We start from the raw sequence: 19,194 nt of genomic DNA, 5'->3' as shown, positions 1-19,194 counted from the left end.
TTTCTAATCCCTCCACTTCAAAAAAAGGTGGTGAGGCAGAGAGTGGTGAGGCAGAGAGTGGTGAGGCAGAGAGAGGTGTGGCGAGCGCCCCGGCCGCCGGCGCTACAACGGCTGATTGGCTAGAAACCACCAGAAAAGTTCACACCACGTTTTTCAAGTAAAAACTGAAAACTTTCATTGCAGTTCGAGGGTCTGTTTACGCAACAATGGTTCTTGAAGCAACTGAAAAAGCAACTGTATGAAAGAGCACCGCCTCTGTTTCCATGGAAACAAGGGTGAAACACAAGATTTGAAAACGCTGCTACTGCGCACCGCGGTCGTACTAAACAGTTCTGTACCTGTGATTGTGATGTGTGCTTTACACTGCACACCGTTTTGTCGCATAAAAACAGCCCAACATGCTAATTGCCTCGTGTTTCAGCGTCTCTCCCTGCTACCTGCTACCTGCTACCTGCTCCCTGCTATCTGTTATCTGCTACCTGCTACCTGCTATCTGCTACCTGCTACCTGCTATCTGCTACCTGCTATCTGCTCCCTGCTACCTGCTATCTGCTACCTGCTATCTGCTCCCTGCTACCTGCTATCTGCTACCTGCTACCTGCTCCCTGATATCTGTTATCTGCTACCTGCTACCTGCTATCTGCTACCTGCTATCTGCTCCCTGCTACCTGCTATCTGCTACCTGCTATCTGCTCCCTGCTATCTGCTATCTGCTACCTGCTATCTGCTACCTGCTACCTGCTACCGGCTACCGGCTAGCTGCTCCCTGCTACCTGCTATCTTCTACCTGCTACCTGCTATCTGCTATCTGCTCCCTGCTACCTGCTATCTGCTCCCTGCTATCTGCTATCTGCTATCTGCTACCTGCTATCTGCTATCTGCTACCTGCTACCTGCTATCTGCTATCTGCTACCTGCTATCTGCTACCTGCTACCGGCTACCTGCTATCTGCTACCTGCTATCTGCTATCTGCTCCCTGCTCCCTGCTATCTGCTACCTGCTACCGGCTACCTGCTCCCTGCTACCTGCTATCTTCTACCTGCTACCTGCTATCTGCTCCCTGCTATCTGCTACCTGCTATCTGCTATCAGCTACCTGCTATCTGCTCCCTGCTATCTGCTCCCTGCTATCTCCTACCTGCTATCTGCTACCTGCTACCTGCTATCTGCTATCTTCTACCTGCTACCTGCTACCTGCTATCTGCTATCTGCTATCTGCTATCTGCTCCCTGCTACCTGCTATCTGCTCCCTGCTATCTGCTACCTGCTATCTGCTACCTGCTACCGGCTACCTGCTCCCTGCTCCCTGCTATCTGCTATCAGCTACCTGCTATCTGCTCCCTGCTATCTGCTCCCTGCTATCTGCTACCTGCTATCTGCTACCTGCTACCTGCTATCTGCTATCTTCTACCTGCTACCTGCTACCTGCTATCTGCTATCTGCTATCTGCTATCTGCTATCTGCTCCCTGCTACCTGCTATCTGCTCCCTGCTATCTGCTACCTGCTATCTGCTACCTGCTACCGGCTACCTGCTCCCTGCTCCCTGCTACCTGCTATCTGCTATCTTCTACCTGCTACCTGCTATCTGCTCCCTGCTATCTGCTACCTGCTACCGGCAACCTGCTCCCTGCTATCTGCTATCTGCTATCTGCTCCCTGCTATCTGTTACCTGCTATCTGCTACCTGCTATCTGCTATCTGCTATCTGCTCCCTGCTACCTGCTCCCTGCTATCTGCTACCTGCTATCTGCTACCGGCTGCCTGCTCCCTGCTATTTTCTACCTGCTACCTGCTTTCTGCTCCCTGCTATCTGCTATCTGCTACCTGCTATCTGCTACATGCTACCTGCTATCTGCTCCCTGCTATCTGCTCCCTGCTATCTGCTATCTGCTACTTGCTACCGGCTACCTGCTATCTGCTCCCTGCTATCTGCTACCTGCTATCTGCTCCCTGCTACCTGCTATCTGCTACTTGCTACCGGCTACCTGCTATCTGCTCCCTGCTATCTGCTACCTGCTATCTGTTCCCTGCTACCTGCTATCTGCTACCTGCTATCTGCTCGATGCTACCTGCTTTCTGTTCCCTGCTACCTGCTATCTGCTCCCTGCTATCTGCTCGATGCTACATGCTACCTGCTACCTGCTATAGGCCATGTGATGCAAAGCTCTAGAAATATTAAAGAGTGAAACTGACACAGAAGTTGAGCATTTTCAGCATTTTTAGCTACAACCCACCACAGTGTGGTTGCTGTGTCGCTGACCTCTGGAGTAAACTAAATGATTGAGGAGCAGTTCCACACAAACTCTGGTGTTCCTGGATTGGACCCTGAACGCAGCGTGAACCTCACACGTCTGAACAGACGAAACGCAGGACGTGACCGGAAAGCTCTCCTTCTATCCTTCGGTACAGTGAGCAAAATCCTTGCAGCTGTCGCCACTCCTTGATCTGCTCTTGATGAGTTCACAGATCGTAAATTTAGCACCACGATTATCCCACTCCTGGATTCGGCCCCGCTGAGGAAAGTCTGTGACCTAATAAACACCACCGGCTTACAACCTCTGGCCCAAAGTGAAAAAGAAAGGGGGTGTTGATGCTCAGAGAATCCCAATAGCTGCAGCTATTCAGAACAATTGATCCACCCGTTTGAAATCTCTGTCAAATGATGGAATAACCAAAAGAGTTTGAGATTTTCTGGTATCACCTCCTCCCTCCTCAGACTGGTTTCCACATTTTCCTTTGGTGTCGGGGCTTCGTCTTGTCCTTTGTCAGGTTTCCCACACAGCTCGGACACGGGGGAGGGGGAGGGGGAGGGGGAGGCAGTGTTTTACACATTAGGCAGAGATGAGCCAACATAAACACATGGTTCTGGAGAACAGCAGAATAAAAGAGGCCTGTCCAGTGTCTGGTTACACGTTCAGAGCTCCTCCCAGACCTGGCCGATCAATCAGAGGAGAAAAGAAAGAAGCAGGCTGTTGGATCTCTCTCCACCCAAGCCTCAAACAACTGTCCTCCAACCGCTGCTGCTTCTACGTCTTCTGCTGTGAATTATTGTGTATTATGTTAGTACTGCTGTATAAGCTCTAACTGAATGGTAGAGCAGGGCTGAAACATTAGCTGTGCTTCACACAGCAGTCAGACTCACAAGGGAAACAGTGAAGTATCAGTACGTGGGTCCAATGTGAGCCATGGTACCATGACAGGCCACAAAACTACTCAAACCCAATACCACCGTGCTCCTGTGCTGCTTAACGGTGCACAGCAATCCCAGTGTACATGCATCTGTTCTTATGTCTAAATAACACCGCTTTCATAAAGTCTCTGGGTCTGAAGTTCAACCTCCTGGATTAAGACAGAAAGCTGCACCCTGACGCTCCGTTTACACATTTCAAGTGAAAACGTGTCGTTTTTTGGTTTTTCGTTACAGAAATGTTTTTTGTTTGCATGGCAACGTTTTCAGAAAGATGTTCATTAACACAGGAACGGCAGAACTTCTGAAAGCAATGTAGTTATCATGCCAGGCCACTAGTTGGTGCTGTTGCTTGTTTTAGTACTGAAAGCACACACACACACACACACACACACACACACACACACACACACACACACACACACACACACACACACACACACACACACACACACACACACGTGCGGCAGAGAACAATGAGCTCTAAACATTAGCAATGAGAACACGGACATTCGAGTGGACGGACCATCAAGTTAGATTGTTATTACGGTGACTGTCAAAACAAAAGTTCCCAATCCAGGAGAACATGGACTGGGAGTCTTGTCACCACGGAGGCACCTTTGCTCTGATTGGCTCTACTGCACATGTGCAGAACTCGTTATTACGGCCGCATTGCTCATGTGCTGTAGCAGCGTTTCAGAAAAGTTGCGTTTTCCCAGTTTCCATGGAGACAGTGCAAGATCATTTTCAAAAAGTTGTGTTTTCAGTGGCTCTGAGCGCCGTTGTTGTGTAAACAGACATCAAAACACAAGGAAAGTTTTCAGTTGTCACCTGAAAATGTGTTCATGTAAATGAGACCTTAAAGCTAAATTCTAAACCTCACAGACAACAAGGTGGATTGTTTGGACGTTGGAGCTTCGCTCCACAAATCTTGAGGAAGTGTTGCTTTTGCAGCTTAATCCTGGAAAATAGACCGCTTCCACAAAGTGATCATCAATGGGACTCATTTGGATTTGCTTATGGTTTTTCAGTCTTTTCTTGGATTGCTTTTTTTCTTTAGTCCATCTTGTGAAAAGCATCAATAAAGTAGGTGAAGAATCTTCTCTTGCATGGAAAATAGAGCGAATTACCAACTAGGGATGTCCCGATCAGATCGCTAGATATCAGATCGGTAGATCAGCCGATATTGGTGATTTGTGACTGATCAGGAATCTGCAAATCCAGCCGATCACCCCGCAGATCTAAAAAAAAAAATTATAATAATTTTTCCCGTCAGCTGCCGTAAAGCGAGCCCCGTTTGCCACCTGCCGTAAAGTGAGCCCCGTGTGCGACCTGCCGTAAAGTGAGCCCCGTGTGCGACCTGCCGTAAACTGAGCCCCGTGTGCCACCTGCCGTAAAGTGAGCCCCGTGTGCCCCCTGCTGTAAAGTGAGGTGAGCAGCCTGAAGCCACTGAGAGGATCAACCAGCAGTCTGGAGGGAGTTTAAGGTGGATAACCAAACCAGTCCTGAGAGGTGGAGCACCAGAGCTTCACCACAGCCCTGAGAGGTGGAGCACCAGAGCTTCATCACAGTCCTGAGAGGTGGAGCACCAGAGCTTCACCACAGTCCTGAGAGGTGGAGCACCAGAGCTTCAGGTGGAGCACCAGAGCTTCACCACAGTCCTGAGAGGTGGAGCACCAGAGCTTCACCAGAGCTTCTAATCTGATAAGACATCTAAAACGTAAACATGCGGTGGAGTACCCTCAGCAAACACCATCATCTGTGGACAAAAGATGAAGTAATCGCCCCCCTCCTCCTCCACCGCGGTCCACTACGTCACCTAATAACCACTACGTCACCTAATAACCAGAACAATCAGGGACTAGAAGCTCGGGTGGAGCTGCAGAAGCTAGAAGCAGGCGGAGCGGGGCCATAGACCTATAAAACTAGAGTGATATACAGTGGTTTTATGTGTTTATGTGCAGAAGTCTACTTCTAAATTTCTATGTGGTCTGTCTTCTTCTGCGTTTTTATTGTGTTTGGTGAGTCACAGCGCCCCTAAAGGCCTGGCATGTGTACTACATGCCCTGAAGCCTCGTGTTGAGCCGTGTTCATAGTGAGGGGTGACGGAGGTTTGTTGGGAGGACAGGGAGGACAAAGATCGTATTCTGAATTCTGAAGTTTTTGAGAGTACTATGTTCAGAATACTTTAGTCAAACAGGTTTTACCACTTTGAAGTAGAATGAAGTGTTTATAATTCACATTGAAATGTAAATGTTTAGTGACATTCAGGTCAAACCTCTCATACTGCTTTAAGGTAAACTGCAATTTAATACACAAAGAAGTTACATTGGAGCCTCAGAGTATTTATGTTTAAGATTTATTTATTTATTTTTATTATTGTATTTGTACTTTTTAGGACTTATTTCCAACCCAACCAGCCAAAGACACTTTGAAGTGGAACTGGTTTTACTGAATACTGTTTATGTAGTAGTTTTTATACTTTATATGTTAGTCAAACTGATTCTCTGGGTTTCTTTTTTATTTTGTTTTATTTGCCACAAAACCCAGGTGAAGTAGTTTAAGTTAAGATAAATAAGAGAAACAAGACTGCAGAGTGTAACTGGGTTTTTGTTGTTCTGACTGAATAAAGTTTAAATAAGTTCTTAAGTTGTTCTGAGAAGAATTTTGATTCAATAAGTGAGTTTTACAATAAGTTCTAGGTAAACAAAGCTTCTGCCAATAGTGCTTTTAGCTTCAGACGTCTTAGTCGCTCCAAAAATACACTATTGAGTATATTTGCAATAGTAATGTATGTATTGGATCGGGAAAGTATCGGTATCGGCCGATACTCAATTCTGAAAAATCGGATCGGTATCGGGGCCAAAAAGTGTGATCGGGACGTCCCTAATAACAAATAAGACATTCTGATGTGTTCTTGCAATATGTTCACAGATTTTAGGACACAAAGACCTGACGTCCCCAACACAAAGATATATTGACAGCAAAGTGGTCCGAACGCAAACGGAGGGTGAGTGGCTGTCCTTCGATGTGACGGAGGCCGTGAGTGAGTGGCTGAACCACCGAGGTGAGAGTCCGAGCCTCACAGAGTCACTCGGCTGGATTTGGGGCTCGATTGATGCTTGATGTCATTGTTTCTCTTCCTCCACAGACAGAAACAGTGGATTCAAGATCAGCCTGCACTGCCCATGCTGCACCTTCGTACCGTCCAATAACTACATCATCCCCAACAAGAGTGAAGAGCTGGAGGCACGGTTTGCAGGTTATTTGATCTAAACATCCAAAGGATTGTTCTGCTATTATTCTGTATTTACTTCTGTATTTACCATATTACTGCAACTGCATAGGAGCAACAGACGCATGTTCAACAACCATTCACCGACGGGACGGGGTAACTCTGGCTGCTCACAGCTCTTACTCCTTCAGCTTTAACCCTAAACCATCTTTAGGTTGGCGGTTGTGTGGGTGGCTGATGTTTCCTCTATGTTTTGGTGGTTGGGCTTTCTGGAGCCATCTGGCCTCCATGATGATCAATCGTGACCTTTCAGTCTTCTGGACAGGTCAAATCTGAGGCTGAGACGAGTTTACATCGTCCTGCAGATAAAAGGAAGTTTGATCTTATAAGGAATCGAGGGGATCGAGGATTATCGGTACTTTCCACTTGTAATTCTAGTTATCAACCTTCTGTGATGAATCGCAGTGGTAAGGGGATTTTCTAACTTGACGAGCAGATGATTCATACTGAGTCTAAACCTCTTGACAAAGAAAGTCAACTCACATCGTCCTTTATTGGTCCGGTAAAACCCAAACGTCTTCCATCCAGACTAAATACATCGGACTATTGCTGAAGGATCGAAGACCCAGACACAGATAAAATAAAGCTGACCTTTAATGACAATAAATAAAACAAGAAGTATTCCCAAAATGAAACAACAAAATAGTCCACCTAACCCCCCCAATCTATCTCTCTGTCTATCCTATCCCTTCCTCTCCTCTACCCCCCCCCCCCTCCCCCCCACCTCTGACTCTGGTTTCTACAAAGGTTCTTCCTGTTAGAGGAGTTTTTCTTTCCACAGTCACAAATAAATCTGCTGCTCATGTGGATTTGTTGGGTTTTTCTCTTTTCTCTGATAAAAGCAGAGAATGACTGTGTTGTATTTAGTGCTGTATAAATAAAGTTGAATTGAAATGAATTGAACCTGAGACAGAGTCAAAACCTTGAAAATGTGGTCTCAAGAACAAGACCGCTCTCACGTACTACAACATGACAGAGCCAAGAAATAGATATCAGAATAACTGGAATAAAGCAGGTAGCAGTCGAGCTTTTACAAAATATACTATACACTAAATATCTCAATAAACAACAAAGAGATTCTGATGAGTTACAGTATAGCAGGATGATAGCGCCACCACAGGTGAGGATGATAACATGACATGTCACAAGGTAAAGTTCAACTTGATGGATTTTCTCGAGCTGGCTAAAGGTGCGTTCACGTTCCCCCGTTTGATCCGGACCAGCTTGGGCAGGTGTGAACGCTCCCACCAACTCTGATCCGGATCAAACATGTGAACTCTGGTTCACTTGAGGAGGGCGGTCAAGACGGTATGCCTGGCCACTTGTTGGCGCTGTTGTTAGTTTCAGTAATGAAAACCTCACACACATGCAGCAGAGAACAATGAGCTCTAAATATTAACACTGGGAGAACATTCTAGTGGACAGACCACCAAGTTGGACTGTTATTACTGTGACTTTCAAAATAAAACCACCAAGTTGGATTGTTATTACTGTGACTGTCAAAATAAAACCACCAAGTTGAACTGTTATTACTGTGACTGTCAAAATAAAACCACTAAGTTGGATTGTTATTATGGTGACTGTCAAAATAAAATTACCAAGTTGGACTGTTATAACTGTGACTGTCAAAATAAAACTAGCAAGTTGGCTTGTTATTACTGTGACTGTCAAAATCAAAGTTCAAAGTTGGATTGTTATGATGGTGATTGTCAAAATAAAACTACCAAGTCCCAGGACAATATAGACTAGTAGTCATGACACTCTGGACTAAGCTTTCTTCTGATTGGCTCAACTGAGCATGTGCAGAACAACTAGTTATAACAGCCATGGTGCGCAGGTGCAGCACCAGCGTTTCAAAAAAGATGTGTTTTCTTCCGTCTACACAGAGATGGGGCTCTGAGTATAGTTTTCATGTAAATAGAAACTTTAAAACATCATGTTAACGGGTCCTAATATTTTGAAGATGAGTAGGAATTATTCCAACAAAGGGCCAAAACTGTAGAGTTGGGGCAGAGCATTCCCAGAGCTTGAGCTCCTGGAGAGTATCATGTGCAGTCGATGCTCTCAGATCATCGGCGCTCCTGGATCTTAGAAGAGGCTCACAGCCAGACCAGCACCAATGCCCAGGCTGACCCCTGTTCCCCATTAGAAGAGCCAACAATGAACACATGAGCATCGGGTCTGCCCCATGGAGCAGTGGAAGAAGGTGGCCTGCTCAGATGAATCATGTTTTCTTTGACATCATGCCTTGAATTGCCCATTTCTGGGATATGCTGGAAAAATCCATCTGATCCACAGAGGCACCACCTCTCAGCTTATAGGACACCTTCAGAGGTCTGAGGAGTTCAGCCTCCATGTTCAAGGCTGTTAGACACAATACTACTCCAATATACTGTCGATCATGTTATAGCTGAGAAGTGTAGTATTTGATAGAATGGGTGGTTTTCTCAACAAATTACAATCTGTGTTTAAATCGGGGAGGAATGCATCATAATCCATAATCCCTGTAGTGTTAGGGCATGGCAAAGGAAAAGCTGCTGGAGCAAGGTTTGATGGCACCACACTAGTTCTGGCTGAAATTTGGGTTTAACAAGTCTTTTTATTGTATAACATTTTGGGTCAAGTCGCTAAAACAGAAGCGTCAAATGTCCAGGAGTGCATTGTGGGACTTTTCCCAGCATTTTGGCAGTGTTGACTGGCCAATAGAGGGCGCTAGGGCACCACACCCACCCAGAAAAAAAAGAAATCAACTGTAATAATGTACAATATGTTTATGCCGACAAACTAACAATGGGCCCTGAGTTGTATAGATGTAGATACATGGACAGAGTAGATTTCTCTTTCTAGTGTGTTGAACAACAAGGGGCAGGGTTTACTCGCAGTTTCACCTATTACTGATTACCAATATAAGTGATTGACATCAAATTAAACCAATCAGTGTCATTTGATGTCTGTGGTTTAGGGCGAGCATCGCCAGAGCTGCTCAGTGATTGGCTTAAAGTCACTTCTGGTTTGTTCTCATCTCTTTCTACCAGATGTTGAGGTGTGGCGATGGAGACGAGCTGTCTCTGATTATTAACTCTGTCACTTCTCTTCTAATTCAGTTTGATTATTAACTCTGTCACTTCTCCTCTAATTCAGTTTGATTATTAACTCTGTCTCTTCTCTTCTAATTCAGTTTGATTATTAACTCTGTCACTTCTCTTCTCATTCAGTTTGATTATTAACTATGTCACTTCTCTTTTAACTCAGTGTTTGATTATTAACTCTGTCACGTCTCCTCTAATTCAGTTTGATTATTAACTCTGTCACTTCTCCTCTAATTCAGTTTGATTATTAACTCTGTCTCTTCTCTTCTAATTCAGTTTGATTATTAACTCTGTCACTTCTCTTCTCATTCAGTTTGATTATTAACTCTGTCACTTCTCTTTAACTCACAGTTTGATTATTAACTCTGTCACTTCTCCTCTAATTCAGTTTGATTATTAACTCTGTCACTTCTCCTCTAATTCAGTTTGATTATTAACTCTGTCACTTCTCTTTTAACTCAGTGTTTGATTATTAACTCTGTCACTTCTCTTCTCATTCAGTTTGATTATTAACTCTGTCACTTCTCTTTAACTCACAGTTTGAATATTAACTCTGTCACTTCTCTAATTCAGTTTGATTATTAACTCTGTCACTTCTCTTCTAATTCAGTTTGATTATTAACTCTGTCACTTCTCTTCTAATTCAGTTTGATTATTAACTCTGTCACTTCTCCTCTAATTCAGTTTGATTATTAACTCTGTCTCTTCTCTTCTAATTCAGTTTGATTATTAACTATGTCACTTCTCCTCTAATTCAGTTTGATTATTAACTCTGTCACTTCTCTTCTAATTCAGTTTGATTATTAACTCTGTCACTTCTCCTCTAATTCAGTTTGATTATTAACTCTGTCACTTTTCTTCTCATTCAGTTTGATTATTAACTCTGTCTCTTCTCTTCTCATTCAGTTTGATTATTAACTCTGTCTCTTCTCTTCTAATTCAGTTTGATTATTAACTCTGTCTCTTCTCTTCTAATTCAGTTTGATTATTAACTCTGTCTCTTCTCTTCTAATTCAGTTTGATTATTAACTATGTCACTTCTCTTTTAACTCAGTGTTTGATTATTAACTCTGTCACTTCTCCTCTAATTCAGTTTGATTATTAACTCTGTCACTTCTCTTCTAATTCAGTTTGATTATTAACTCTGTCTCTTCTCTTCTAATTCAGTTTGATTATTAACTATGTCACTTCTCTTTTAACTCAGTGTTTGATTATTAACTCTGTCACTTCTCCTCTAATTCAGTTTGATTATTAACTCTGTCACCTTTCTTCTCATTCAGTTTGATTATTAACTCTGTCACTTCTCTTTTAACTCCCAGTTTGATTATTAACTCTGTCACTTCTCTTTTAACTCAGTGTTTGATTATTAACTCTGTCACTTCTCCTCTAATTCAGTTTGATTATTAACTCTGTCACTTCTCTTCTAATTCAGTTTGATTATTAACTCTGTCACTTCTCTTTAACTCACAGTTTGAATATTAACTCTGTCACTTCTCCTCTAATTCAGTTTGATTATTAACTCTGTCACTTCTCTTCTAATTCACTTTGATTATTAACTCTGTTACTTCTCTTTTAACTCACAGTTTGATTATTAACTGTCACTTCTCTTCTAATTCAGTTTGATTATTAACTCTGTCTCTTCTCTTCTAATTCAGTTTGATTATTAACTCTGTCACTTCTCTTTTAACTCAGTGTTTGATTATTAACTCTGTCACTTCTCCTCTAATTCAGTTTGATTATTAACTCTGTCACTTCTCTTCTAATTCAGTTTGATTATTAACTCTGTCTCTTCTCTTTTAACTCAGTGTTTGATTATTAACTCTGTCTCTTCTCTTCTAATTCAGTTTGATTATTAACTCTGTCACTTCTCTTCTAATTCAGTTTGATTATTAACTCTGTCACTTCTCTTTTAACTCAGTGTTTGATTATTAACTCTGTCTCTTCTCTTCTAATTCAGTTTGATTATTAACTCTGTCACTTCTCTTTTAACTCAGTGTTTGATTATTAACTCTGTCTCTTCTCCTCTAATTCAGTTTGATTATTAACTCTGTCTCTTCTCTTCTAATTCAGTTTGATTATTAACTCTGTCACTTCTCTTTAACTCACAGTTTGAATATTAACTCTGTCACTTCTCCTCTAATTCAGTTTGATTATTAACTCTGTCACTTCTCTTCTAATTCACTTTGATTATTAACTCTGTTACTTCTCTTTTAACTCACAGTTTGATTATTAACTGTCACTTCTCTTCTAATTCAGTTTGATTATTAACTCTGTCTCTTCTCTTCTAATTCAGTTTGATTATTAACTCTGTCACTTCTCTTTTAACTCAGTGTTTGATTATTAACTCTGTCACTTCTCCTCTAATTCAGTTTGATTATTAACTCTGTCACTTCTCTTCTAATTCAGTTTGATTATTAACTCTGTCTCTTCTCTTTTAACTCAGTGTTTGATTATTAACTCTGTCTCTTCTCTTCTAATTCAGTTTGATTATTAACTCTGTCACTTCTCTTCTAATTCAGTTTGATTATTAACTCTGTCACTTCTCTTTTAACTCAGTGTTTGATTATTAACTCTGTCTCTTCTCTTCTAATTCAGTTTGATTATTAACTCTGTCACTTCTCTTTTAACTCAGTGTTTGATTATTAACTCTGTCTCTTCTCCTCTAATTCAGTTTGATTATTAACTCTGTCTCTTCTCTTCTAATTCAGTTTGATTATTAACTCTGTCACTTCTCTTTAACTCACAGTTTGAATATTAACTCTGTCACTTCTCCTCTAATTCAGTTTGATTATTAACTCTGTCACTTCTCTTCTAATTCACTTTGATTATTAACTCTGTTACTTCTCTTTTAACTCACAGTTTGATTATTAACTGTCACTTCTCTTCTAATTCAGTTTGATTATTAACTCTGTCTCTTCTCTTCTAATTCAGTTTGATTATTAACTCTGTCACTTCTCTTTTAACTCAGTGTTTGATTATTAACTCTGTCACTTCTCCTCTAATTCAGTTTGATTATTAACTCTGTCACTTCTCTTCTAATTCAGTTTGATTATTAACTCTGTCTCTTCTCTTTTAACTCAGTGTTTGATTATTAACTCTGTCTCTTCTCTTCTAATTCAGTTTGATTATTAACTCTGTCACTTCTCTTCTAATTCAGTTTGATTATTAACTCTGTCACTTCTCTTTTAACTCAGTGTTTGATTATTAACTCTGTCTCTTCTCTTCTAATTCAGTTTGATTATTAACTCTGTCACTTCTCTTTTAACTCAGTGTTTGATTATTAACTCTGTCTCTTCTCCTCTAATTCAGTTTGATTATTAACTCTGTCTCTTCTCTTCTAATTCAGTTTGATTATTAACTCTGTCACTTCTCTTCTAATTCAGTTTGATTATTAACTCTGTCTCTTCTCTTCTAATTCAGTTTGATTATTAACTCTGTCTCTTCTCTTCTAATTCAGTTTGATTATTAACTCTGTCTCTTCTCTTCTAATTCAGTTTGATTATTAACTCTGTCTCTTCTCTTCTAATTCAGTTTGATTATTAACTCTGTCTCTTCTCCTCTAATTCAGTTTGATTATTAACTCTGTCTCTTCTCCTCTAATTCAGTTTGATTATTAACTCTGTCTCTTCTCCTCTAATTCAGTTTGATTATTAACTCTGTCACTTCTCTTCTAATTCAGTTTGATTATTAACTCTGTCTCTTCTCTTCTAATTCAGTTTGATTATTAACTATGTCACTTCTCTTTTAACTCAGTGTTTGATTATTAACTCTGTCACTTCTCCTCTAATTCAGTTTGATTATTAACTCTGTCACCTTTCTTCTCATTCAGTTTGATTATTAACTCTGTCACTTCTCTTTTAACTCAGTGTTTGATTATTAACTCTGTCACTTCTCCTCTAATTCAGTTTGATTATTAACTCTGTCACTTCTCTTCTAATTCAGTTTGATTATTAACTCTGTCACCTTTCTTCTCATTCAGTTTGATTATTAACTCTGTCACTTCTCTTTTAACTCAGTGTTTGATTATTAACTCTGTCACTTCTCTTTAACTCACAGTTTGAATATTAACTCTGTCACTTCTCCTCTAATTCAGTTTGATTATTAACTCTGTCACTTCTCTTCTAATTCACTTTGATTATTAACTCTGTTACTTCTCTTTTAACTCACAGTTTGATTATTAACTCTGTCTCTTCTCTTCTAATTCAGTTTGATTATTAACTGTCTCTTCTCTTCTAATTCAGTTTGATTATTAACTCTGTCACTTCTCTTTTAACTCAGTGTTTGATTATTAACTCTGTCACTTCTCTTCTAATTCAGTTTGATTATTAACTCTGTCTCTTCTCTTCTAATTCAGTTTGATTATTAACTCTGTCTCTTCTCTTCTAATTCAGTTTGATTATTAACTCTGTCTCTTCTCTTCTAATTCAGTGTTTGAAAGGAGAAGTTTGACAATCTGCAGGTTCAACTTTCTCCATTATCATTATTTTTAGATTCACACAAACTGAAACGTGTTCAGAATTTATCAAATGTGTTCAGGTTTGTTAATGTTTATAAATGTTTAGATGTGATCATTTTTATGAATGACTGGAAATTTAACAGCTTAAAGAAGCACACAGTTTATGTTGCAAGCCTTTACCGTACAATTCTAAAATACTTTGAAAGATAGATTGATGCTAATAAAAGAGTCTTAATAAGTGCTCTCTATGCACCAGGTGTTCATCACTGGATCTCTCTCAGTGTAAAAAAGACAAGAGTGTTGTAATGTGGTTAATAAACACACTGTGTTTAAGTTAACACTGAGAATATTTACTGAAATTCAAGAACGATGTAGAACCCACCCTGAGGATTTACTACCAGCAGCCTCTGCATTTTGGATGTCCGTTTCCATGACAACGGAGCTCAGAGTCACTGAAAACACAAATTTTTGAAAACGAATCCCATGTCTCCGTGGAAAACGGGCAAAAATATCACTTTCTAGAAACGCTCAGACTGTGTTTCCAAGTGGATGGCAGAATCGCTGGACCTGGTCCTGGTCCTGGTCCTGGTCCTGGTCCTGGTCCTGGTCCTGGTCCTGGTCCTGGTCCTGGTCCTGGTCCTGGTCCTGGTCACCCCGGCCGTAGTAACTAGTTCTTCTGCACATGCTCAGTAGAGCCAATCAGAACAAAGTTTCCTCTGTGGTGTCATGACTCCTAGTCCATACTCTCCTGGATTGGGTACTTTTATTTTGACAGTCACCATAATAACAATCCAACTTGGTGGTTTTATTTTGACAGTCACCGTAATAACAATCCAACTTGGTGGTTTTATTTTGACAGTCACCGTAATAACAATCCAACTTGGTGGTTTTATTTTGACAGTCACCGTAATAACAATCCAACTTGGTGGTTTTATTTTGACAGTCACCTTAATAACAATCCAACTTGGTGGTTTTATTTTGACAGTCACCGTAATAACAATCCAACTTGGTGGTCCATCCACTGGTGTGTGACCTTGTGTGTGTGAGCTTTCAGTACTAAAACTAATAATGGCACTCACTAGTGGCCCAACATGAAAACTACATCGTTTGTGTGACCGGACATCGTTTTCCAAATGTTGCCGTGTCAACGTGAAACTTTTTTGAAACGTAAAAGCAAAACGATGCATATTCACTTGAAATGTTGTCGTAAAACGAGGCCTTATTTTGTAAAAGTAAATAAGCGTTTGGCAGTTCACTCTCAGGTTGCTCTATCTCCAGGGATTGACGACAGCTTCATCCACGGCGGCGACCTGAAGGTCTTCAAGCGGCGGCGGCACAGCGCCCGAGCTCCACACCTCCTCCTCATGCTGCTGCCCTCATACCGCCTGGAATCCCAGTCCCAGCACAAGAACCACCGCGCCAAGAGAGCGCTGGACGCTGCCTACTGCTCCAGGTGACCACCTGCCACACACCTGCACATTGTCCACCATGTCCAACAGTCTGTGTCTCCGTTCTGGGACATGAGGAGAGTTGACAGATAAATTGTTAATTTGTGATTTGCTCCTAAAATGAGAGCAAAGTATTTGGATGACTTGAAATTCTTTAGATTTGAGCCCAATACCACACAAGCTATGTTAACATTCCCAGACCGAACACAGAAATGAAACATCCACAGATCAACTACATAATACAGTCATAACATTAATTCAGATTGAGACTCCAAGAAATAGCCAAGTGTGAGTGGAATTATCTGCTTTAACGTGAAAAAGTACTAATCAGTGTGAGCATGTGCTGAGTTCTACGCTGTGTCCCACAGACGTTAACGGATAGAATCCAGTTTGGTCCAGACAAACGGACACTGGACACTCATCCTTTTCTCAATACTAATGTTTTAAAGTGGAAATGGTTATTGATCCCAGGAAGAAAATAAAACATTCCGTTGTTTCATCTGTGGCATTTGTGAGCCTCATTCTTTTGGTTCACCCAGTTTCTTTGTCTCTTTCTAGAAACGTTCAAGACAACTGCTGCTTACGTTCGCTCTACATCGACTTTAAGAAAGACCTGGGCTGGAGGTGGATCCATGAGCCCAAAGGCTACGAGGCCAACTTCTGTGCTGGGGCCTGTCCGTACCTCTGGAGCGCAGACACCCAGCACTCGAAGGTAAAACCCCCAGGGACTATTAAAGTGTGAGCAGGTACAGTGAAGAAGAGTGCTTTATAGTGATCGATGGTGTAGTTTAGTAGTCATGAAAGCCATGAATTGTGAATTAGCTTCAATTTTAAGAAAAATTTAGACAATCATAATAATTGTTGTGTATCTCGTAAATGATCTCAAGAAAAGGACATCCAATTCTTAAAGTCATGATCAGTGTTACAAGTTACACACAAACAAGCACATTTCAAAAGTAGTGAAGTTCTTTTAATAGTTACTGCAAATAAAAAGATCACTTACCTTTGGCCATCCAATTAAAATAACGTCCAGATAATAGTCAAGACAAAAGGTTACTTTTAGATCCTGGATCTAAAATATGGTTCAGGTTTCACTAGAATTAGCTCACCAACCAACCAACCAACCAACCAACCAACCAACCAACATACCAACCAACCAACCAACCAACCAACCAACCAACATACCAACCAACCAACCAACCAACCAACCAACCAACCAACCAACCAACCAACCAACCAACCAACCAACCAACCAACATACCAACCAACCAACCAACCAACCAACCAACCAACCAACCAACCAACCAACCAACCAACCAACCAACCAACCAACCAACCAACCAACCAACCAACCAACAAATCAACCAACCAACCAACCAACCAACCAACCAACCAACCAACCAACCAACCAACATACCAACCAACCAACCAACCAACCAACCAACCAGTCAATCTGTAAATGAGTGAATACTAATGTGAATCCCATGATCAGAGCAGTTGCCACCTGGTAAAAACCTTTTTGAGCAACTTGCTCCTGTTTGTTTCCAGTGCTTTGAGTAATACACCTTTAACAGCATCCAGTGTTTTAGTGTGAATCACACCTGCTTTTGACAGTGCATGTCTGTCTGTTTTGTGCTGTTTCAGGTGTTAGGTCTGTACAACACCATCAACCCTGAAGCATCGGCGTCCCCCTGCTGTGTGTCGCAGGACCTGGAGCCCCTCACTATCCTCTACTACATCGGCAAGACGCCCAAAATAGAGCAACTCTCAAATATGAAAGTCAAATCATGCAAGTGCAGCTAAAAGCCGCCACAGGACAGAAACAAACCCAGAAAACAAAGACAAACTCTCTCTTTCTCCTTTCTTTGATGCAAACACACACAGGTAGAGCCAATAGAGTGGACTCACAATCCATCCAGTCAAACCACAACCGGACCTTCTCTCACACTCCCGGCAGAATTTCCACACTGGCACCGTGTCGGAGAATAAGAATAATACTGTGCTAATCTGGGCCAGTGCAGTCAGGAGAGGGTTTCTTGGGTTAGGGATAGTGCATGTTCACAAGCAGACTTGTGTGTAGGGATCCTTGTGACGAGTCCTTGTTGCAGTTTGCCTGTTATTTGTTTTATAATGTTTGGATTTCCAAGGATGAAAAGCTGTTGACTGTCAACACGCATGCATCCTGTAATATCCATGAAAACACTCCGATCCTGGAGGAGAGTATGTGTACTTACTTGGTGCTCGCCAAGTCCGAGCGACAAAGGTCTCATGTGGCCAGAAAGACCGACTGTCCTCACATTTATTATCATAAGTGGATCCACACATGACCTGGGCAGCTTTACAGCTTGAACTGGAGCTGGGAGTTTCCCTGTTTTCTCAGTGAAACTCTTCCATATTTGGCACTTGGCAACCGTTTCTAAACCAGACGTGGAGCTCTTGACATTATGAGCTGCAGTCAGTGGCCACCAGGTACAGTATTTAAAACAAAGGACTGGATTGCAATTTCTCTTTGAAAGTGGAGTCTAATCTAATCCTACTGGCCAGCTGGAAGTCACGTCAAGTAAAAGAAATAAAGCTGGAGACGAGGAATGCCCAAAATGTGTCTAACCCTCTGCTCTCTCCTGAACTCTCAGTTTCAAGATATTGGGTCAACTTATATTGTTTGTCATTTTGCAGTTCAGGCTTTCAGCCCTTACAAATCTTTTAAATTCAAAGGCTATTCAAATACAATGTGCCAGCAGCACCAGCAGAATTATTCCACAATCACCTGCTGGTGAACAACACAATGTCTTTGCTGGTCTGCTGGTGGTTTATGTTTGTGACGCTCCAGCTGAACCACTTTGTCCAGATCTTCACTGCAGTGTGCGCCAGAATTGAAATGAAGGTTTTGCATGTGTGTAATGGAACGATCTGCTAAACAGGATCAAAACAGTGAAACTCTGGGAAACAACAAAGAAACAATATTCAATAATGAAGTTAAAGTGGTGGGGAGCGGCTGAGGAAACCCCTGGAGATTCCATATCCATGAATTCTAACACACTTCAGTTCTTTTGGACGTGGGTGCGACAGTCCTCAGTTTGATGTTGTCATTATTAAGATTTCAGCTGCTTTGATTTGTGTGTGTGGAGAATAGCATTACGGAAACTGACTGATTGAAAAACAAACTCCAGACATTACAAAGCAAACACACACACAAAGTCTGTTTTTTCTTCTTTCGTTGCGTGCGTGTGAAGGCCCAATCAGCACGCAGCAGCACACACACATCAGGACCTGAGAGTAAGGCAAACACTGGAAGTTTAAGTAATACGTGTATATATGTGAAATACGTCCTGGAAATGATCCGACTCCAACAATTCTCCAGCACCTCTCTCTGCTCCAGAGTTTCCTCCTTGTCACAGCTTAGATTTTATTTGGTCATTTTCAGAATGTTTTCTGGATTTCTTTTTAAAATCACGAAGCAGTGGGGTGTTGTGGTTTAGCAGCCTGTCAGCAGGGAGGCAAGTGGAAAGGATCAATGGAAAAATGGCCATTTCTATCCACACTGACATTAGAGAGGAGGAGGTCATTCTGAAGAAGAATTCAATGATGACAAGCTCTGCCCTTAATACTATCGAAATGGTTCAAAATCAGATTGGTTCTGGAATCATATGGATGTATTCAAGAGGATTCCTGCCACAAAAGAAACCAACTACTCATATCTAATAGGTTTGATGATTCAGC

At 41.5% G+C, this 19,194-nt stretch overlaps 1 protein-coding gene across 1 annotated transcript in view; it reads left to right on the top strand.

The window, feature by feature from the left end:
- Positions 1 to 18,086, top strand: part of tgfb2 (transforming growth factor, beta 2) — a 126,772-nt gene extending 108,686 nt beyond the window's left edge. Inside the window, exons 3-7 of the mRNA XM_080472206.1 lie at positions 6,121 to 6,253; positions 6,338 to 6,448; positions 15,305 to 15,479; positions 16,033 to 16,186; positions 17,119 to 18,086. Coding sequence (XP_080328332.1) covers positions 6,121 to 6,253; positions 6,338 to 6,448; positions 15,305 to 15,479; positions 16,033 to 16,186; positions 17,119 to 17,277 — 732 coding nt within the window. The 3' untranslated portion in view covers positions 17,278 to 18,086. The remainder of the gene's footprint in view (positions 1 to 6,120; positions 6,254 to 6,337; positions 6,449 to 15,304; positions 15,480 to 16,032; positions 16,187 to 17,118) is intronic.
- The last annotated feature ends 1,108 nt before the right edge of the window (positions 18,087 to 19,194 follow it).

The sequence above is a fragment of the Lipophrys pholis genome (assembly GCF_963383615.2).
Source record: "Lipophrys pholis genome assembly, chromosome: 9".
In the NCBI taxonomy this organism is placed as follows: Eukaryota; Metazoa; Chordata; class Actinopteri; order Blenniiformes; family Blenniidae; genus Lipophrys; species Lipophrys pholis.
The sequence above is the reverse complement of the archived record's forward strand: the minus strand, read 5'-3'. Positions and strand labels throughout refer to the sequence as shown.